The sequence below is a fragment of the Cydia amplana genome, chromosome 9 (genome assembly GCF_948474715.1).
Source record: "Cydia amplana chromosome 9, ilCydAmpl1.1, whole genome shotgun sequence".
NCBI classification, from domain to species: Eukaryota; Metazoa; Arthropoda; class Insecta; order Lepidoptera; family Tortricidae; genus Cydia; species Cydia amplana.
In genome coordinates this window covers 9995350-10019013 of record NC_086077.1, presented here as the reverse complement: position 1 = coordinate 10019013, position 23664 = coordinate 9995350, and the positions used below count along the sequence as shown (strand labels likewise).

The 23664-nt window shown below is 39.8% G+C and overlaps 2 protein-coding genes across 2 annotated transcripts in view; one reads left to right on the top strand and one right to left on the bottom strand.

Annotated features, from left to right (window-relative positions):
• Nucleotides 1–463: 463 nt before the first annotated feature.
• Nucleotides 464–9979, bottom strand: LOC134651091 (rho GTPase-activating protein 44-like). The gene is made up of 6 exons (XM_063506083.1): nucleotides 9615–9979; nucleotides 9168–9418; nucleotides 8325–8500; nucleotides 7514–7748; nucleotides 3340–3489; nucleotides 464–2332 (listed from the first exon to the last, which is right to left on the bottom strand). Exons 1-6 carry the CDS (start codon nucleotides 9665–9667, stop codon nucleotides 636–638), a joined length of 2562 nt encoding a protein of 853 aa, XP_063362153.1. The 5' UTR covers nucleotides 9668–9979; the 3' UTR covers nucleotides 464–635.
• A 960-nt stretch (nucleotides 9980–10939) lies between these two features.
• Nucleotides 10940–23664, top strand: part of LOC134651134 (UNC93-like protein MFSD11) — a 29601-nt gene continuing 16876 nt past the window's right edge. Inside the window, exon 1 of the mRNA XM_063506159.1 lies at nucleotides 10940–11207. Coding sequence (XP_063362229.1) covers nucleotides 11121–11207 — 87 coding nt within the window. The 5' untranslated portion in view covers nucleotides 10940–11120. The remainder of the gene's footprint in view (nucleotides 11208–23664) is intronic.

Here is a 23664-nt window from a genome sequence, read left to right as displayed (position 1 = left end):
GAGGAAATTCACAGACGGCTAAGAAATATAACTGATACAACAGATTTAGAAATCTATCTACGTGGCATCTAGTTAGCGACCAGCTTTATGCACCATAATGTTAACAAAATGTGATATTTGTTTATCTAACCATCCTGGCAGTTGGTTTAACGCGTTGACTTTACCAGTATGACTTATAATTCCACTAGGATTAAAGTTCAATTCTAGGGCAAGCAACACTAGAGTCGAATTTTGCGTGTATTTTTTTTGTCTTGTGTCTTTTATCAAATCGGTATAAAAATATGTCGACACAAGATTGTGGAATTCAGGCAATTTACTTGCACTCTAGATGTGCTATTCATTATTAATAGGACGCAGATTGCATAATAAAAAGTATAAAACTCTTCAGTCTCGTTCGATTTTCTAAAGCCTTATAAGATATGAAGAAATTATAATCGGGCACGCCGAAGCGACGGGGCGCGGCACGTTCCAGCTACAGAGAGAGGTTCCTCGAATCGGAAGCACCGGCTACTAATGCTAATCTGTCATGAGATGTGATCAATTAGAAAAGGCGCGCGAGTCGATCTCGACGCCGACGCGCGTCGAGACCGAGTCGGTGCCGCGTAATACTGATGATCTCTGGGCCGGCGCGGCGGCTACAGGTCCGTGCTCTCGTGCGTGGCGAGCGGCGCGGCCACGGGCGGCGGCGGCGCCGGCACCTGCGGCCGCGGCGGCCGCGCCGTGGGCGCGCGCGGCGACAGCGGCACCTCCGTTATGCTGCCCTCCGACTGCGACAGCTGCCGCGTGGCGCTCGTCAGCGCCTTGTGCTCGTCGAGCTCGGCGTCCTTGCCGCCCGAGCTGTGCGTGCGCTGCACGGTGACGCGCGAGCCGCCCTCCTCGTCCGCCGGCCCGACCCGGATCATCGTCGGCTGCTGCCTGTCCACGCTGTATATGTGCGTGCGCTCGAGCACGGTCGGCGTCACGTCCGAGTCGCTGGAGCCGCGCGCGCCGCGGAAGCTCTGCGGGCGGAGCGTGGCGGGCCGCTCGGGGACCGCGGGCTTGTTCCTCAGCTGCACCTCCCCCGCGTCGTCCGCGCTGGGTATGATGGTGCGCGGCGCGGCGACGGGCCGCGGCGGCGGCTGGCCGGCCGGCTTGGCGGCGGGCCGCGCGGGCTGCCCGCCGAGCGACGAGGGCCCGCTGATGCCTTCCGTCACCTTCATCCGGCCGACGACTCCCGTCTGCGCGGTCACGTTTTTAACGACTAGAGTCGAATCGCTCCTGTCCTCCAGGGCTTTTATGCTTTCGAATTTATCCTTCTCCATTTCTATGCTCTGCCGCCTCGCCTCGAAGAGGTTCTCCCGGCTGCCCCGGGCCTCGTCCTTCAGCGCCTTGCTCTGCCTGTAAGTGGACCGGTTGATGGTCTGCACGCCCGAGATGACTTTTCCGCTGTCGGAGATGACGGGCCGGGGCGGTTTCGCCGGCTTGTCCGCCTCTTTCGAGGGCTCCGGCTGCGCTTCGGGCTTTTTATTTTTGTCCGGAGTGAAGTTGGGCGGGACGGGAGCCAGCGGTTTGTTTTTTCTTCTCATGATGGGTTTCGGGCTGCCGAGCGGGGGACTAGACTGGTCGGAGAGGGAGCTGTTCGATTGCGCCTTCTTGATATCGTTCTCGAGTAAAATGAGGCTGGTGTCGTGACTGTTGCTGCGCGAGTGGCGGCCGGGCTCGCCGCGCCGGTCGTACTCGAGCATGGAGCGGCTCATGCTGGTGTAGTCCCCATTGGAGTGCTCCTGCAGGGCCGCGGTCTGCGGGAAACCGGGCCCGAAGCCCGATGTGAACCCGTACTCGCACTGATCGGGAAGCAGATCCTCCTTAGTGAAGGAAATGAAGAAATTTATCTCCTCATTGAAGAACCAGTCGGCGTGTTTAATGAGGAGTTCCACGACGCAGTTGACGGCGGTGGTGACGTTCATGTCGAAGGCGCTGTTCTCGTGCGGCCCCCAGAGAAGATTGGGCGCGATAACGATGGCCAAGTTGGAGGGTGTCATTTTGTTGGTGGCCTGATTCTGCGTGAGAGCGGACAGGAACTTGATGAGGTACCTGAGGTTGTGGAAGTTGGCTTCGGGGAGGAGATGGACGGCCTCCCACAGCGTGTTGAGTCGCGCGTTGTCCGCGGGCTGGCGCGAGGCGGCGAGGAAGTGCTCGTAGAGGCGGTAGGTGAGCAGCGGCTCGGGCAGCTCGCGCAGGTACGACTTGAGCACGGAGGCGACCACGTGCATGTCGCGGTAGTCGGGCGGCAGCGGCACGTTGAACAGCCCCGCGTCCAGCGACAACTTCATCCTTTTCACTTTTGACGTACCTGTCGGACAGAAAAAGAAATGTATAGGTAATATTCGTTTTCTTATGTAGATAGGGGTGACATTTTGTGCCTATGTTGGTTGACCTAGATATATATGCCTAATAAGTTATTTTATTATGAGTATTATTTTAAAAATGGGGAAAAAATTGTTTTAAACTATTGACATGGACTAATCAAATCGAATTAACATACCTATTTATATTGATTTAAACTAACACGATTTTCACTCATAATTTTAAAACCTAACACGGGACTTAACCGCCGTTACGTTCGACGTCAGGCCATATATAAACGTGATTACGTCCCGTGTTAGTTTTAAAATTATACCTATTTATATACAAATAACTTGTAGGTGCCGAGTTAGAACTTGTTGAATAGGTATTGTTATTGTATTAATATTTTATTGCATATTAAACTTTACCCTGGCCCAAGCAATTTGTTATCTGTTTCCTGAATATTTTGCGGTATAATCGTAATACTAAATAGATAATAAAAATCTTTGGAATAATCGTAATATGTCATTATTATAGAGAATATGACTCATTAAGAACATCTTTAAATTTATGACGAACACGAATTTAATATTATGTTTGTGTGTGTAAGGAATGTAAGGATCTAAGGATGTATTAAGAAATTTATGTTCACCCTTTAGCAGCTGGTTAAATTAGTTCATATACATAGCTCTTGACCGTTAAGCATGACTTGGGTTGTCGCGCGCGACTCCATATGTCAAGCGCAACGTCAAGTATGGAGCGCGCGACAACGCAACAACGTATCCGGAACAACCTCTCCTATTATCCAGAACAACCTCTCCTATCGAGCACCGGGTCCAAGCGGAAGGCTATCTAAGAGCCTATACCACGGTGACGCGCCGCCATTAGGCGCGAAAGTAAAAAAAAAGTTTGCATCTATTAAGATAGCAACTTTTTTAGTATGTAACCGCGCGTCGCGGTGGCAACCTCAAGTGCGTACGAGGCCTAAGGGATAAATTGTGTACTGGTACATACCGCCCGCTATCCGGAACAGCCCCTCCTCGTTGAGCGCCAGTTCGTGTAACGTACACACGCACAGCTCGATGGGGAAGGCTATCGTGCGCCCCGTTACCCGCAGGTGATCTTCTAACGGGTATCCGAATACACGTTTCACTGCGCTGTCATCTGTAAAAGAGAATTGTTATTGTTCAGGTCAATCACAAAAGCTGGCGCGAGATCTTAGGTACTTATCATAATATTTTATCAACATTCAACGCGATCAGTACAACCATTTTGACCATAGCATAAGTCGCAGTGCGATGGTATTTCGTGGAAAATTATATAATTTGAACGAGTTATGGGCGTACTAAGTGCTCATGTCGTAGATAAGTAGCGGTTTCAGGTTTTGCTATTCGAAATACATTTATTAAGCCATAGAAATTCACAGTGGTCGTACGCCACTTGTGAGACACGGACACGACACTTGCGAAATCACGAGATGTCTCTATCTCTCTGTCACTACTCACTGTACTAGAAAACTAGGCTCTACTTAAGTAATTCTTATATTTCTTATCTAGCCCGGATCTAGACAGCCTGCAAATAGCTCTAAATTTGACAGAAATCTAAATTTGTCTTTTTATATGGACTTGTACACGCATTTTGATATGTTTCATCATATACTTTTAATACTTCAATCCATTCAGTCCACCAGCATTGCTTAATCCATTAAGAAATATTAACAGAGATCCCACACCAGCGACTCAATAAAGATACTGGATAGATAATAAGTGAAACGAACAAACGTCAACGAAAGCACACTCTCTCAGATAATGGTTATGTTATGACAATCATATCGTGTTTGTCATCACTGTAGAAAATAGATCATCTGCGAAGACTATTAAACTAATTACGGTACAATTGGTGTAGGTCGCACAACCATTTAAAGCTGTATGAATCATCGTTTCTATTCTACACAGTTTGCGTGTCTGATAACAAGTTTAGTAATCAAAGTAATCATTATTATCTAATAATAATTTAGGCTGCAAAAGATTGCAGTGTTTAAAATAAACAAACAATATCATATACGAGCCGATATTCTCTACCTAATGATAATAGTTTTATTTTAGCTGTCACATGTAAACGCGTAAATTGTAGAATTGTATTGTACCTACTATAATAATAACAGCATTCAAATAATAGATTTAAAATGTCCAAAGCAACATTTAAAGCTATCGCGTTTTTAACAGATTCTTAATAAAAAATAGGTATGTATGTTTATATCACAGGTTGATCACGAATAAAATGTGACGTTATCTATGAAAAGGGACCTTATTGTCGATGGCGGTTACACCATTATTAACTATGCTCCGATATAAAATACAATGCCGCGCGACGCTGTGCGGCGTAAGCGCCATCGACAATAAGGTCCCTTTTCATAGATAATGCCCCAAATTAGTTTACCTGTACGATTTGCACGGGTTTCACCAGTCATGGTCGCAGGTAACTGTAGCCGCAGCCAAATTTCCAAACTGTTAATTTGAACTACCAGACGAAAGATTACCCAACAGGTCTTATAGGTAATTTAGTGAATCAGACTTTACTTTTCGGAATTAATACGATAAAACTATTTTCTTTTCGCGGCGGGAGGGTTGGCACCTAACGTAACCTAACATTGATCAGTGATCACATGTGAAAAATAAGCAATTAATTGACTAGCACGTCATTGTATCCAATATTGAACATATTAGGCAAAACAATATCCGACGATACGACTTTAAAGCCTTCAAAAAAAGAGCGTAGGTACTCCCACCTTAAAGGCCGGCAAACAGTCCGGCAAAGCACTTACAACCCCCCGGTGTTGCGGGTGTCCATGTGCGACGGTAATTGTAATCGCTTACCATCTCAGGCGATTCGTCTGCCCGTTTGCCCCCTATATCATTAAAAAAATCCTTATAAACTTTTGTGTTTTTAGGTGTATGTATATGACTTTTTTCATTACAATATTTACGACTCTTTTTCTTTAGAATATGATTTTCATTACCAAAATATTCAATAAAAATAATCTAATTTGTTCAATTCTCTACACAGGAATGAACTCAGTGTTATACCTCCTATATGTTTGTCGGAACGGAAGTCTAAATAGTATAGTATAGTATAGTATCGTTTATTGCAAACCATGGTACAATATAATAGATGTTACAATAGAAGCAGATCACATGGCACCCTGGTAGGGTATGGCAATTATCCTTAAGACTACATTAACTAAATATAATATTTAGTACACTTAAATATACTTTGCTTGCTACTTGCTACTACATATTATTATTTTCTATGTTTAGGAACTTTGTTTACAAATATTATCATAATAGATCATCCTGCATAAATTCTTCGATGGTATAGTATGATTTTTGCAATAGAACGGACTTGAGTTTTTGTGTAAATAAATGATTTATTTGTATGTTTTTTATTTCAGTAGGTAGTTTATTATATATATTTATTGCTCGGTAGTACGGTCCTTTTTTATAAATATCTAAGATTGGTTCTGGGAGAATGAGATTATCTTTGCGACGCGCACTCTTGTTAAATTCAAATAGGTGTAAATTATTTTTGACAAATGAAGTTATTTCCAGGATATACAGAGAGGGGAGAGTCAATAATTGAAGTTCCTGAAAATGGGGTTTGCAACTGTCGGTCTGTGGAATATTTACCAATATACGGATGCATTTTTTTTGCATTATAAATAGGTCGTGGGCGTCGCTGCTATGGCCCCACAATAGCAAACCATAACTGAGCCAAGACTGTGCATATGCGTAGTAAGCGGACAGGGCGCAATGGATATGTGTGTTTGATTTTAAAATGCTGAACGCGTATAGGAAGGAAGATAATTTTGCTTTGACTTTGGCTACGTGTTTTTTCCAGTCTAGGTGGGTATCAATAGTTAGTCCTAGCAGGGTACATTCAGTCTCTTCTATTATGTTTAAATCTTGTAATAGTGGTGTCAAGTCAGTCGGTCGTTTTTGGTGTGGTCTAAATTGTATAGTCTTTGTTTTTGCTGTATTTATAATTAAGTTATGGTCTTGTAGCCATTGTGATATGTCGAAGAAGGTTTCCTTTATATGTGAAAAGTTATTGTTTGGGTCATTATCGTGTTTAAATAAGAGGGAGATATCGTCGGCAAATATTACGCATTTATGGTTAGTAATTTTTGGGAGGTCGTTTATGTATATTAAGAAGAGCACACATCCCAGTACGCTGCCTTGTGGAATTGAGCTGTTGACAGTTTGCCAATTTGACTGGATTTTTTGGAGCTGCCCGGAATGATTGTATTCTAATAGGATTTTCGCGTGCGCGCCATCAGCATACGTGTTCAATACGAATAAATTTACTGTGACAGGAACCTTTTATCATTACATAGTAATGATAGGGCTGTGACATGACATTGGTTTGACTGTTTGTTATCAGGAATGACCTTGACGCCGCTGTCCCACCGCTGACTATTAGCGGAAGATGAGCGAGATATTTATTATTTTTGAAAAAGTTTTAATGATTAATTATTGCATCTCTTTAACTCAGGAACAGGATTTACGTCTACAATTAACCAAGTTTGTTTCTAGTGCGACTCTTGGTAGTTTCGCCGTTAGTCGAACGGGCTTGTCGCTTGACCGCAGTATTTGCGGATTTTGCGGTACCAGTCACAAACAAATCACGACAAATAATCTGTTTCCAATCTAATTTGAGTAACGATGTTTAAAGTGCCATTAAATAGCACAAACAATTAATTTGGTAATTAATGATAATGACCTTAATCTGTATTCATAAGAAGTTTAAATAAAATGGCTTATAAAATGTTTCATGGTGGTTTTCTTGCTGGCTAAGGGAAAGTCACGAAATACTCAGGAAAAGTGGTTTTGAAATATTTTGTGTTTAGGTCCTACTTTGACTGAAAATTAAATTTTGCAAAGACATTATCTCTACAAACATAATTTAAGCATTTAGTAGGTATTCTTGATTGGCAAAAAGGCACTAATGGCATGGCTAATTTGCTTAAAAATGGCTTTACTTCTTCTGAACTCCAACATACAGTGTTGCCTACAATAGAAATATAATTGCATCATTCCATAAAAAAAGGCCTAATAAAAAACTTTTATGCTGTAAGAAACTGAAATAGTGTCTCATAAAATAGAAATGTCTGTGTTAAAATACCACTAACTTATGAATTTTTCCAGCTCTGGCACAGTGTCTTGTAACGAATGCAACGCGGATTCATGGTACGCCCGCTGTAGCTTCACATACTGCAGCAGTATGTGGGCCATCTCCGCTTCTTTGGCGACTAGACTAAACATCTCTGCGGCCAGACTGTCCCTGGCTGACTCCACTTTTATTCCGATTTCCTCTAATTCCTCCCGTGCTGCGCTCAGTTTAGCTGGGTTCTCTTCTCTTGCTCGCTAAAAATAAAGTTATTGCTATTAGATGTCAAAGACTAATGTTGGTATTGTTATTATGTGTATTGAGCTGTAGCATAAAAACTACAAGATTTATAGGACTTCATTTCCAAAAAAAAGAGGTGGTTATTATGAAAGACAATTGAAATTGAGGTACCATTTTCAATTATAACCCTTTTTGAAACAGATTATTGGCATGTTTCCAATTATTGTAATGGATGTTTTCACATTATGAACAAATGGTTTGAGTCGGAAATTACCTAAACAGTACAAGGGAGACTTTGCCAAAGGAGTACTGTTGGCGTAGTTTCATTCTACATACTTTGAGCTCATATAAATTTGTAACAACATTTATATAACAATATATTATTATTATTATATTAATTACAATATTACTTCATTTAGTTTCTGTGTTTTTCTCTATGGTAAATGTATTATGTAGGTACTTAAAGCGATAGTCATTCCAAAACCCATAAAAGGAGGCATTATAACTTCTCAATCATTATCAATGAGCCAAATAATGATAGACATGTTTTCAATACCTATCTCTGATTATGTCAAAAGATAAGTTTATCTTACATGATATTTGTGTGCCGCAGATTCCTTTTCACTTATGAGTTTACTAAGATGCTTCTTCGTCTTCAGTATAGCTGGGAGATCATGGTCGCTGATTGTTGACAGTGGAGCAATTACTAGTTGCTCCACTTTAACTTCATGCTCTGCTATTTCATTAGCTAGGTATTTTTCAGTTTTACCTAAAAACAAATTAGACATTATATATCATGCTAGGCCACTATAAAAAATATTTAAACAGTAATTAACTTTAATTTATGAGACTCCTTTATATCTTCCAGGCGGCGTAGCACGGTCGCGTTTTTATCGCTTGTCACCATGCCTGTCACGTTCTAACAAGTATGTAAGTGTGAAAGGGACGCGCATAGTGATAGGCGATAAAAATGGAACCGTGCTGCGCCCGCAGGGGTATTTATGGTTTAATTTAAAAAATGCAAAAAAATTTGTAGACATATTTAGTAGCATAACATTATTATGAGATTTCAATTATTGTAATTACTGTAATTAGTTACAAGGCACATTTCACAAATATTTCCTTATATATAATCTTTTCCCATTATACCAAAACATACCCAAATATGGGAAATCAACATTACTCACTTTACCAATAAAGAGAATATTTATATTTATAATATGCATTTATTTAAATCTATGTAAATAAATATACAATTACATTTTTGTGAGTATTAAATCATCTTTAGATAGCCAAAAAGTTCTAAATATAAATACTATGACCTCATTGAAATGAATCACAATTTGGCTATATAACAAGCCACTTCTGTGACAATTGAGGGCCCCTGACAACTAGACATTATCAAATTGACTTGGCATTGGTGTTACTTTGCTTACCACATTCAAATAGGATGTGTTTCAGGACACTCTCATCATCATCATAGTTGCTAGCTTCCACCATTGATAAACCGAGCATATATTCTGGAAGTTTTTTCAGCCTTTTCTCCCGGGCTGCAGGGTCCTGCCCCTGGGTGCCACCAGCTCCAGTGGCCAGCCTCTTACTAACTAGTTGTAAGGCATTTCTTAGTTGCTCTACTTTTCGATCCGCCGTCTGAAGCTCATCCGTGAGCGCTTCGCCTTTACCGCCCCTGCGCGTAAACAAAACCATTATCACTTTACTGACTTCAAAATGTTGTTAAAGTTAAACTTATATATGTATCATAATAACGCTTATTTATCTTGTACTGGTGAGGTATACACAAAGATCTGTGATGCGACTGCCAACGATCCCTACAAAGGAGCTCGAATCTTATCTAATGGTGATAGATAAAAAGTATACTGTACCTTGAAAACGTTTGGTCGGCGAGTTGTTTAACCCTAAAGAACTGCTTCTTCATATTGAATAATTTAATTCGCCAATATTATTTATAAGCTACTAACAAGGTCATTGGACTTAGTGAATCGTAAAAATAATAAAACGAAGCAAGATCTCAGTAGGGAACGAAACGTCAGAGCGTCAATGAGATCATCCTCGGTTCCCGAAGGCAGGAAACTTATTTTACAACACTAAGCACAATTAGTTAACAAAAGCACTAATCAATAAGGCACAACATTGTTTTAATTCAAGCTAAATACACAACACACTCCTTCATTTGTAAAATCTGCAATAAATCACAACTATCGTCAGAAAAAAATAAAATAACATTCACAGATAACATTTAAGTGAATGTTGCCATCACATAAAATAAGCGAGCGATGTAGCCGGTCAAACAAGTTTCTAAGTAGTAAAAGGCGTGAAATTCAAATTTTCTATGGGACGATTACCAAAGGCCAAAGGCGATTACATTTTTTAAATTTGCCGCTTTTGCTACTGACAGACTGCTTGACAGACTATAATTAAAAAGCCATAACAGACTACCGCACCACGACCTTCGTGCGGTGCGGCGACCGCAATATTATAGTGATAACAGACTATCAGACCGGACCGCGACCTTGAGCGTCGCACCCATAAATGAGAGCGAGAAAGAGATATATGTTTCTCGCTCTCACTTATGGGTGCGACGCTCCAAGGTCGCGGTCCGGTCCGATAGTCTGGTTCTTCGATCAACACGGAAGGGATGCGGCATTCGCACTATTTCCCCTCTGCCTAGGTATAAGATCAACTGATCTATCGCGGGTAATAAAACTAGTTGCGCTCGGATTTTTAACTAGACCGAGTCCAGACGCGCGAGTGAACACAGCAGCAGAAAAAATGCCTAATTGCTCGGTTTTTTGTTGTAAAAAGACATTAAAAAGAGGTCGGAGACATCAAATTTACAAAAAGAAGGTGTTACTTTTCTCATGTAATATTTTTTTACATGTCATACGTTTTTAATTACATTTAAACACAATTATTATAATTTATTCTAGTCTCATGATACGTAGTATCTTCTACTAGCTTTATATTTTTAACTGTCACGCCCGTCACGTCTTCTACTATTTCCATCTTAGGGTAATATCAGAACGCCCCCTGTTATGTCAGTGTCATTGACTTGACATCCACTGTCAGCTGTCAGTTTTATCGCAGTCTCCGTATTTTTATTTACATGAAATTGATAAAAGATACGACATCGACACTCCCAAGAGTCACAAGCGAAACTGTTTTGTAATGTAAGCATTGCATTCGTAGGAGTAGGGAGCGCGGAATGCACGTTGCTAAAGCACCAAGAGCAATAACACAGTTGACGAGAAACGCATAACAGAAAAGGTCGCAGTGTACCAGTGTTGCGTCGCGGTGAAACTATTTAAGTGGATTAATTATTACAAATTCATATTAATTTGGTACATCTACATTCTTCTAACTCTGTCAAGATGGATCGGCGTTTCGTAAACGTTATTTTGTTAGGATTTGGCTTCATGTTTGTCTTTACTGCATTTCAAACAATGGGGAATATAGAGGTAAGTTATTATTTTAATTAATACTTTCACTTTTATTTTACTATACTCGGAGTTTTAATGAAAACAATCTTATATGGTTATTCAGATATTCAGTAACTTTTCCTATACTTTACCAGCAGTATCTAAAACACTTGCATTTGATTATTAGATGAACAGGCTCAGTTATATTGTCAGTTGTAATAACTTTGGTGATATTTCGAACTTAATAGGTATCACCATGAACTACTAAAATTCTCTATAAGTTGTGTAAGTAAATTTAATTCAGATCTTATTTTAGAAAAAATCAAATACACTAGTGTCGTTTAAAAACAAATTGTTCCAAGCCAAGGCCAGATTTATTTACAATGAAGTTATTCATTTGATACTTATATTCAAATTATACAATGCTGCTCAGTCCTAAATAATGTTGCTATCAGGTATAGTCTGTCTGCTTTTCTAAGATCAAGTGCGCCATAGTTAATCTATGATGAACTTGATCCTCATCTTTGCTCTCTTTAAAGATTGTTCCTGTTTTTTGTCTTCTCATTATTCAATAAGATGGATTCATTATCAAATACATATTTATTAGGTATATCATGTATATATGGTAAATTATCTATTACTGGCCACCTTCCAATAACTGGACTAAAAATATTAAGTTTTATTAAACTCGCACACAATCCAAGTAAATTTTCTAAACAAATGTTATTGTATTTACTTGAAATGAATGAATAAATAAATAGAATTCTTATTTTAGCCAATAGACGATTAATCCCATAAGCATTTAATGCTTATGAACAAATGCATGTAAAATTATAAATGATATCATTCATTTTTGCTTAATGTATGACATCCCTGGAAAAATACAATTTTAAGGCGGTCGGAGCTAACATTGTTATTAACGATAAAGTCCATTGGGGTAATTTGTCGTTATTAACGTTAAGGTGTCAGTATGTGGGGATATTGGCCAATTTATTCATAAACGTCTGCTAAGTTAATCAGCTGATGATCGTCATTTGTCCCTCTCTATGGCATATCAACAGATAGGGACAAACGACGATCATCAACTGATTAAGTTAGCAACCGTTTATGAATAACGTCATTAGTATCTAGGATATAAAACATTTTAGTAAAATACTAGCGATTTTTGAGACATTGCCGTTTCTGTAACTACCCTATCAATTTACAATATTTCACAACGTGAGCGCCATACTACTACAACTACGTCCGTTGTACTATTACTAAAGTACGACTACGACATACATATACCAAATAAGTCAATACTAGAGTTAAACTAAGCTGTGCTATCAAAATCTTGCTGCCAACTTATCTTGGTCTAACTTTATTTGTATTATGTAAAACAACACCATGTGGAAAGGACCGGATTCCAGCGAATAGGCGCTTTACCGGCGACCTTGAAATGAACGCAGTGTCCTATAAATGTCAAATCAAACAGTACAGCGCTTGTGAAAGGTTATTCGCGTTCATTGCAACACGGATTTTAGGATCGACAACAATATGTTATAATATATATCTTAGTGTAAGGCCTGAGTGGACGCTCAAGTTGGGCGTGCAGCGGGGCGGGGCGTGCGGCGTGCAAGTTATACGCGGATTATAGGCGGATTAGACTCTCGCGCGAGCCACGAGACGAGCCGCGAGCCGCGCCACGAGACGCGAGTGTAAGCGGTGGGCTCGCGGCTCGTCTCGTGGCTCGCAAGCTCGTCGAGCTAATATAATTTAAACACTAACGGCACGGCATAAGGTTTATAACCGAATGACAAGCCGAACGCGAGTGTAAGCGGTGGACTCGCGTCTCGTGGCGCGGCTCGCGGCTCGTCTCGTGGCTCGCGCGAGAGTCTAAACCGCCTATTAAACAAATGCCAACGTATAGGAGTGGCCTTAGTGCACGCTGCTCAAATCACTTGGGAGCTCGACGCCACGCTGCACGCCCCGCAGAACGGTCCGCTTCGAGCGTCCACTCAGGCCTTACACTTATGCTGTATAATTCATAGGTACACAGTTACACACAGTGCGTACACAGTTATCAAACAAACGGACGTGTTTCATAATAGATAAAAGTTGTGCTACAAACAACATACCTACAGTACCAATCATGCTGGTTGTCGGCAATACTTGTCGGTAGCCTATAAATAAGAGGGGAGTTCAATATGAAAAAAAAAACTTAAGTACTTACATACTCTGCGAGCTGTGGACAGTGTGGACCTCGCGACGCGAACCCTCAAGGCTGACGTATTTTGAAAAATTGAAAAAAACGAAATCGATACTAAAAAACTATATTTTACGAGCATCGTTTCAGAAATGCCGTTTCAGAACAGCCGGACAGACGTATGAAAGCATTCTCCAAACTGAAACGGAGACGATTCATGTTCACTCGGTAAATTAACCCACTTTAGATCTAGAGTGAACGAGGATCATGACCACTTTAGAGTGGTCATGATCCTCGTTCCGGGTCGTTCCTCATGCAAAGGTTGTCCATCGCGGTTGAACGTGGCAACGCGGCGAGCGTGATGGGCTCCTTTGCGTCTGGAAGGGCGCGGGGCGAGTTTTGTGAATAGGTTTAGTACTTGTTAGTTTCGATTAAGATTTAGTAGTAGTGTTTAGTTTTAAGAGTAGGTATAGTTAATTTTAATGTAATTTTTTTTTATTATGAAGTGCTTTAGATCTCAACTATTTCCTCTTCATCCATAGAATTCAATTATTTCAATTTGAAAAAAATAATTACATAAATAATATAACTACAGAACTACACGCATTATGCACTGTCCATTGTTTTCCTTTATTTTCTAGGAAATTCCATTTCCAGCTAAGATATTTTCGATCACGTTAAGTAGGTACCAAATAATTTGTCTTATCCTTTTGGTCATACATAAGACAACGGAGAGCAGATTTTCGAAACGCAGACATCGCAATGTGGCTCAAAAGACTTGCTAACTTTATCGTTACTAGGCTTAAGTAGGTAGGTATCTTTGTAAATTTGACCTTCTACCTGGTTATCAGTATCACGTAAATCTGTCTGTCAAATTCTAGTAAAGTTGAACTTTCAGTTCAGTACAAAATGTTTAGTGGATAAATACTTATGTAGAGCGATAGAACAAAGCGGCTCTACAGCGCGTTTCCCGCAACATTAGTATGTGCGATGCATCGTTATGACGACGTCAACTATATCCGCTTTTCTGCTTGCTTCCTTTCCTTACACAAAAAACTAGTCCTATGACATGCTAATTGGTATTGTGACACTACATGAAGGTTGGTGGATGCGGAAAAAACATAAAACATTTAATATGATTACGGGCCATTAGAGTGCGCACTTTGAATACATATCTGCCTAAATATGTTTATCTCCGTCAAAAGAGCAGTTTGATGTTATTCCATTCGTAAAGTAAAGCCTGTAAAACTAAAAAAAAAAACTGCCTTCGATGCGGTTATGGATTTAGAAGAAAATAAGCTGTAAGGGTTAATTCTGTAAACAGGCAGGCAGGCAGGAAGAGACATTGAATGTATGTCCCCATTCCACGACTCGTCTCTTCCCGCACAGACTCTAGGAGATATTTTACGTTTTACGAAATTACCCCAAATTCAGGTCAGATGAACCAATTAAAAGTTTGTTAAGTATTGCTACTGAATTTAAAAAATAAACATTAATATATACATTCCACGACTCTTCTCTTTCCGCACAGACTCTAACGAATAGGTAGTTGTAATTGCATCACGATCACGTTGCGAGTAATTTAATTAAACTATCATAACCATTTTTTTTAAATTCATTGTTTAGTCAGTGAGCGCCGGTATAATTTATACATTAAGGCTTTTCCCGCTTCCGCGTAGACTAATATACGTAGTAAGATTGAACTAGCAGTAAGTTTAATGTAAGTAATTGTTCATTCTTTACTATGTAGATTATATAGGTAACAATACTTTTCTTTTTTATTTATGAAGAAACGTCCGCGCTATAAGAATAAGCAGTTTATGTTATACTCATGAGTCTCATGATAGCAGTCATGACAAATACATACATAAATATTAATTAAATTATCGTCAACTCAGACGTCGCATAAAATTACCTATTGCATTTGTTAAACGGTGCTTTAAAGTAATGTCATTAGGTACTCATGAATCGTAAAGTAGAGGTATAGTGATTGAAATGAAGAAATGACGGCAAGTCATGAAGTTACCTATTCCGTGTTACAAACAAGATTTCGATCTTGGTTAATGAATAGAATAGAATATAATTTATTCGTAAGCATTAACAATACATATATAATATAAAAGAAAACACAATGCATTGACTAATTGTACTTTTCTTTGTAATTTGTACCATGTTTGTACGTTTCTTTGGGCCAATGTAACATATTATTGCTTGGGCAAACTAGTTCCGAGAAACCGCCAGTCATAAAAAAAAACAATACAAAATGTGAAATTTTTCACTGCTAAATTGATACCTACGTTTATTATGAAAAAAACATAGGTAGTCGTAATATATGTACTACGTACATACTACAATTCTATATTTTTAAACGTTTCATCACTTTAATTTTAAATTTTATTTAACATCCCACTCAAAGAGAAACGAAATTATCGCTTATTATAAAGAAAGCGGAAACCTTAAAATATAAATAATCCCCAAAAATATCGCTTGCAATTTACGCCTGTTATATCTTGTTTTATTAAAATATCACGCTCATAAAAATACGATTCATGGTTGTTTCGAAATCTAAAGACGCGGGGTGACACTTCTTGCACTTTATGCACTTTTACATTATCTGCAATTTATTTATTGTTACTTTGTTGGTTACCTACATTACCAAGTTTATTGACATGGCCGTAACTTATTGTTATGTAATGTGCAATGAGATCATCGACCGAGATTTTTGATGGTCGCAAAGGCTTGGGCAACGGTAATTTTTTGTTCGCATTATGTTCGAAATGGTATCGTACTTATTATGCGATCGAAGGGTTACTTATTTCAATTGTAAAACATCGTGGGCGTTTACAAGTCATAGTATGTCTGGTCAGTATCTACTCGTTGATCATATCAAACATAAAATAAGTTCATTTCCTTATATCAATTTAATTGCTAATTAAAGTACCTATAGTTAGTTAGTACCGAACAAGATTAAACACACAGTGGAAACTTTATGAACTCTACATAGTTTTTTCTCCTTTCTGATTGTTCCGGAATCCGGATTAGGTATACCAGTTGTTTAACTCGATATTATGAGATTTGGGATTTCGGTATTTTAATGTTTATATTTCTTACGTCACATTGTAGTGACTTTTTATTGTTATTGTAAGTGCGCAAATCACAGAAGCATCAAGTCGTTTAAACCAGCAGTAGAAAACTTGTTAATGCATAGGGTAGTTGCGCAAGCACTTGGTTACGGCAGCGGCCAGTACTGGGATATTATTATACCTAGTGGTTTATGAAACTTGTATCTTGTATTTAGTAGAGTGTAAGTAATACACGTTCTACATTTAGTGCGGAAATAGCGAACCACAGATGCGATAGACGTGAACCGCGAAACAGAGTTGGTTCGTAAATTCGTCCGACTGTCGCGCCTCGCTTTTTAGGGTTCCGTACCCAAAGGGTAAAAAACGGGACCCTATTACTAAGACTTCGCTGTCCGTCCGTCCGTCCGTCCGTTGAAATTTTCACAAATGATGTATCTATGTTGCCGCTATAACAACAAATAATAAAAATAAAATAAAATAAATATTTAAGGGGGGCTCCCATACAACAAACACGATTTTTTTGCTCTATTTTTTGTTGATGGTGCGGAACCCTCCGTGCGCGAGTCCGACTCGCTCTTTAGAAATAGAGCGTTATAAGACAATTCAGGGCAGAACACACTAACCGTCTGTCACCGTCAAAACGTTCGCTAAATTGTATTTGACGTTGATTACGATTAGTCCGTCAATTGCGGTTGGTGCCACCGGCTCTAAATGTTTCATGTTGCATTCGACGTTGAGTACTTTAAATTTTGCACCATAATGTCATACTCCATGTAGGTGAGGTAGGTACCTAAATAATAGAAAGTGTAATACAATTCGACGTTGATCTATATGTAGGTATAATGTACTTAAGTATTATTGACAACACAAGGGCAAGATTGATGAAATTGTCAATGAATTAAATTGTCGTGTCATATACACGTATGTGTTTACTAGTTTCACTATCTATAAACGCTATGTTTCTCTTCATTTTCTGAGTCTTTCGTGAGCTAAATCAGTCTAAATTAAAACAGAATGGATGAGACGTATTTTTTACACGGATCTTATGGACTTTACTATAGAAACATACTCTTACAGTCAGCAGCAGAAGTTTATAAGGCGCGAGGTGTCCAAATTATCTGAGAACTACGCAACTGTTGAGTGTTGAGGGGTAAGAGCGTGTGTAGATCATTTTGATCCTCGCTATCACAATGCTACGTCTGCTGCTGACTATGTATAGCCGCCTATTAAAAAACTCTAATCGTTTATATAATTACCCAGTTATGAGTACTTGTTTTTTTAATTGTTTTTTTACTTAATGTTTATTTTATGATTTCTTCCATACTATCAATATAAGTACCTAAATTAGGTTTTATCTATGAATTCGATAATTTCAAGGATGTGTTTGTATTCAAATGTAGGTTAAGAGGATTCGTTCTCAAGGGTTGTGGCGATAACATGTCATGTTCCAGATAAATACGTGATATCTAGAGATTTGATGACATTGCGTACGAATTAGGTATTGTTTTAAAATAGAATAGATTTGAGAATCAACATTTCGGGACGTTTAAACAACAAAACTTAAGTACTTAATACATTTCATAATGAGAAGGTTGCTCAACTTGCTGTTAAAATACTTACCTTTTAGATTTAGATACCTTAATTTGAGATCAACCACAAAGCAGACATAAATATAATATATAGTAGTGCTTATAAGTACTTACCCAACCGTAAGCTTTTATTGCTAAATGCCTTTTTTATTATGCGTGTTGTCAACTATTCATCGAGATAACTTATAACTCCCGTAACTCCCTGTAAGATTAACTAACTGATAGCGAAACGAGTCAAAACAAAAGCTTTGAATAAATAGTATTCTTGATTCCCAGGGTCACAGAATAAGTAATACCTAGGTCCAGGGATAGCTATGAGCGCCGCGCCGGCGCGCCGCCGCCGCCGACAAAATTTTCGCGCCGCCGCCGCCGACGCTGCGCTATCGGCGTGGCATCGGCGTGACCTTGGTAGTTACTACTACTTTCGGAATCAGATAATATATTTTTAATCGAGTTTAGATTATTAACGGCGCCACTTCGAATAGTTTATAGGCATTCAAAAGGTATTTTAGGCCCATATAATTCAAAGATATCGAAGGCAAATGCAAACTTATCTGTCTAGTACCCGCGCTACTAGTCTTGGGGAAACGAAATTATTTAATATCAATTTTAACATCAATATGCTTGTAATAAATATATACAGGGTGGATTTTCTTTTTGGGTCAGTGAGGGCAGCTACCAGATCCCGTGCTGCTACAAGAAAACGGTCTTAGAAGACCTTCCCTCGATTTCAAATTAATGAAGATTGGCTTTTACAGATTTTGGAAAAAAACAGTGACTTTTTAGTACATTATCGTAAGTTGACCCCTAGGAAACTATTGATACTGGATAGGAATGGAATTGATTGGCATACAAAAATAGCATGTGAAAAATAAAAATTTTCATTTTCATACAAATTGTATGGGAAAAGTTTTCCTCGATTTGTGGCTTTTATAGCCGGAAATTTTTTTTTGCTTCCATACAAGCTTTTGATCCTCAATAGGAATGGGATCGATTGGCATCAAAAAAAAGTTTGTCAAAAATGACCTTTTTCTCGCATCCTGTATGTTTTTTCCAAAATCTGTAAAAGCCAATCTTCATTAATTTGAAATCGAGGGAAGGTCTTCTAAGACCGTTTTCTCGTAGCAGCACGGGATCTGGTAGCTGCCCTCACTGACCCAAAAAGAAAATCCACCCTGTATACTGATTTCCTTCCATTTTTATTGTGGAACGTTCCACATTACAATTTATAGATATATATACACTAGACATATGTCAATCACAATGAAAAAATTAACTGTGATCAACTCTGGCTAACATGAGACTCGAACCCACATCTTTGGATTACCGATCCAATGCATAACTAATTTTGCCAGCTAACCATCCGTCATCCGCGAATTTAACCATTGCAAGCATGGTTAAACGTCTTTAAAAGGTATAAAATGGGGTTAATTTCCACGTCCGGCCGTTGGCTTCGCACGGAAGGGCGTCGGAATCGGGTCTCAATTAGGTAAACTTGGCCACTGTACAAATTTCAAGCTTTGCTCTCTCGCAGCTCAATCTTTGGCCTTGCATCGCTCGCATGGAATTAAGCCGCTATCTGAACCTGCAAGTTTTTGGGCCCTGTTTGGATCTCAACTTTCGGCCTGTTTTAAAACGGTTGAGCATTGGTCCTTATCCGATCTTAGCTCCATTGCAACTCGGGTTTTGGCGTCGCATGAATACGCCCGCAGGAAAGCTCCAGATCTTTAACACTATGGCTTCTGTCTTTATCGGCCTGCGCCCTCGCTCTGCTCTCTTGAAGCTCGGCCTCGCACAGAAGCGCGCCGCAATCGGCGCTCCAGGCGTTCGGCCGTCAGCCAAGCTTACACTTGGCGTTCGATTCTTAGCTGTATGCTTACCTGCAGCTCATCCTCTGGCCTCGCATTGGGAGGCGTCGAAATCAAGTCTTCGATGTTACATGGAGCTAGGCGTTGGGCCTCACTTTTTGACATAAATCGGTTTTGTTGAATCGATATTGGTCATGAATCTAGTATTAAACTGGATTGGGCATGAGTGGTGGGGATAACTGACAGAACGGGATAGTCTTATGTATCTTTCAGTAGGAGTAGCAGCGAAAGCGCTATTATTATATGTCCTTGTCACAGTCTCACTTTTTTTTATTCCCCACCGTAAATTAGATGCATGATTGGTCGAATTGATTTGTTGCCCACCATAACAAATAAATTCGACCAATCATAGCGCATTGCGTATGTTTTGTCCCTCACGGAGGCACGCGTAGACCAGTTCTATAGGGTGCTACCTTCTATGATATTGGTTAATGACGGAGCTCGATTTTCTTAGGACTGTCAACAAGACGTTTCTCTGATACAGTCAATCCGCAATTTTTAACTTAGCACAAAAGATAAGGGCCTCGCTAAGATCTTCCGGCCAGAACCTCGCCAAGATTAAGACCGCCTCTGATGCCGCGCAATACCGCTTATCCACAGTTTATACGATATCATTTTTCTTCGTACCATTATTCAATAAATTATCCTTGAAAATAATAAATGCATTTATTTTATAACTTTCTTACAGCAAAAACAAGTTTTTTCGGTAAAATTTTGGTTTGAATTCTTTTTTCATTAATCGAAGGTGTTTCAAGGCCACGCCGCCGATTCGCCGCCGCCGCCGACCAATTTTGACCGGCGCGCCGCCGCCGGCTAAATGCCTATCGGCGCTCATATCTACCAGGGATATATCAAAATTAGTTTATAATAGCTTTGTTCTTCTTTACGTCTCGAGATTCCTTTTTTACGATGAATATGAATAGGTAGCTTTGTTAAAATGTCACAAGCTTTAGGTATTCTTTCGCAATAGCGCAATCAGTGTTTTAAATATAAATTATTCATCGAGTTGTTTCAGAAACCTTATTTTTGAGTGCTAAATGGCGAAATAGATGAAATATATAAAATGCGCATAGATTGATACGTTTTTGGGTACATGCAACTTAATTATCATACATGTTTGGAATCCCCAGCCTTGAACCAACTTGAACTCATGAATACGATTAAAGACTTATTTTGGCAGAACGCTTCACACAATCAAGACTGTGTAATGATTACTTTACGAACCATATACACCTATTCTGATCTCTTCATAATCAGAGAGATTCAGGAATAACAGGCTATCACAGATGAATTACAGCGCGGATTTTGAAGCTTCGAAACGGATATTAAGTGAAGTATACCTACCTGCTTACATGAAAGGTTAACACAACTTATTATTATTTTACTACGCGCTGGTGGCGAGCCTGTCCTTAATATTCTCGCAAAACTCTTTAACCAAGTCATACAGGATACTCGAACTCCAGAGTCCTGGAAAACTGCCATCGTCACGCTCATACACAAAAAAGGAGACATTTCAAAACTCGCTAACTATCGCCCTATAAGCCTCCTTTCACATACTTACAAACTTTTTTCCAAAGTCCAAAAACCGCATCACTCGAAACCTTGACGAATGCCAGCCTCCCGAGCAGGCCGGCTTCCGAAGCGGATTTTCTACGGTAGATCACCTTCATGCGGTAAAACAGCTGATGGAGAAATGTCACGAATACAACCGGCCCTTGTGCATGGCCTTAGTCGATTATGAGAAGGCATTTGACAATGTCGAGCATTGGGCCGTGTTTGACGCTCTTCATCGCTGTTCCATAGATGCGCGCTATGTTGATTTGCTTCGGGAGCTGTACGCCTCGGCAACCATGCAGGTTCGTCTTCACAAGACAAGTAACCCGATGTCCATCAAAAGGGGCGTTCGACAAGGAGATACCATTTCACCCAAGCTTTTTACGGCGGTACTAGAAGACGTCATAAAAACGCTTGCATGGGACAAGACCGGTATTAACATCCATGGTGTCTTCTTGTCGCACTTGAGATTCGCCGACGATATTGTTTTGTTTGCCGAGTCCCTGGATGATCTTCAAAGCATGATCCAAGGACTATACCATGCTTCTTTAAATGTAGGTCTTAAGATGAATATGTCCAAGACCAAAGTTATGACAAACATCACTGGCAATTCGAATCTCACCGTAAAGGTGGGAGCCGAAGAGCTGGAGGTGGTCGATCTTGGGCATATTCTATCTTTTGACAAAAAACATCAGGAAAAGGAGATCTCCAGGAGAATCCAGCTGGGTTGGGCAGCATTCAACAAACTTGCGGACATCCTCAAGTCTGAAAACTTTCCACAATGCCTGAAAACTCGCCTCTTTAATCAATGTGTCCTGCCCACCATGACTTACGGTGCCGAGACATGGACGCTCACTAAGCAGGCTGTGCATAAAATACGAGTAGCACAAAGAGCCATGGAGCGCACCATGCTCGGCATTAAACTGCAAGACCGAGTGAGGAATGTCGAGATCCGACGCCGCACCAAGGTGCGGGACGTGGGTGACGTCATTGCCAAGCTTAAGTGGAGTTGGGCGGGACATGTTGCTAGGCAGAGTGATGGCAGGTGGACCAAAATGTTGACGGATTGGTGGCCGCTTACGGATGAAAGAAGCGCCTGGCGTCCGTTGGCTCGTTGGGTGGATGACGTTCGAAGTATCGCGGGGCACTTTTGGATGAAACTAGCACAGGACCGAGACAAGTGGCGTACAAGAAGAGAGGCCTATGCTCAGCAGTGGGCGACCGAAGGCTAAAATGATGATGATGATGATGATTATTATTATTTTATTATACATTTTTATGATACACGATTATTTTATTATTTATTTTTGTGGCAAAAACTGGCATTGATTTGGGCAGTTCTGTTACAGAATTTTCTTTTTTTGATGATATATTATATAGGTATGATACGGGAATTTTACGAAGTTGCATTTATTGAGTAGGCGTCATATGTACTTATTAGGTGAAACTTGTGAATTTTATTGTTATGGGTGGTTGTAACCACCCACTCAAAATAATAAATTAAGAATGCAAGGCTGGGAGCTTGTTTTATGCATTCGGATAAGTAAACAAAATTATAACTCTTCCAAGGTGGTTTGATGGTACAGGTCCACATGTTACACAAGTTAACTTTATAATACCTAATACTAGCGACCCGCCCCGGCTTCGCACGGGGTTAACAAATTATACATAAACCTTCCTCTTGAATCACTCTGTCTATTAAAAAAACCCTATAAAAATCCGTTGCGTAGTTTTAAAGATCTAAGCATACAGACAGACAGACAGGCAGCGGGAAGCGACTTTGTTTTATACTATGTAGTGATTTGCCTATTAGGTATAACTGGTTAAACTCCTTTAAATTTAAAAACCCTACGTTCCCCTATGGCCCGGCAGCTTGAATATGTCATGCTCGCTTAAAAGACTTTGCTTACGGTGGCGTTGTTGATCGGGTCGCCACTTTCCCGAATGAAGGTTGAGAGAGGCGATGGCTGAGATACGCGTCATACTCGTGAACGGGTGCTGTTTGTGGAGACTGGTCTATTTAAGCTAACACGAGCTATTATATTTAGTAACTTTATTTTTGAGTATAATTACATGGACACACCTCATTCGGTTCTCGTATGCTATTTTATTTTTACTATCATTTTCTTTAATTTAATGAATGCTTTAATTAGGTATACAGGATTTTGACTCTTGGAGACCCTATACATCTCTAAGGATAATTTGATTAACTACTAT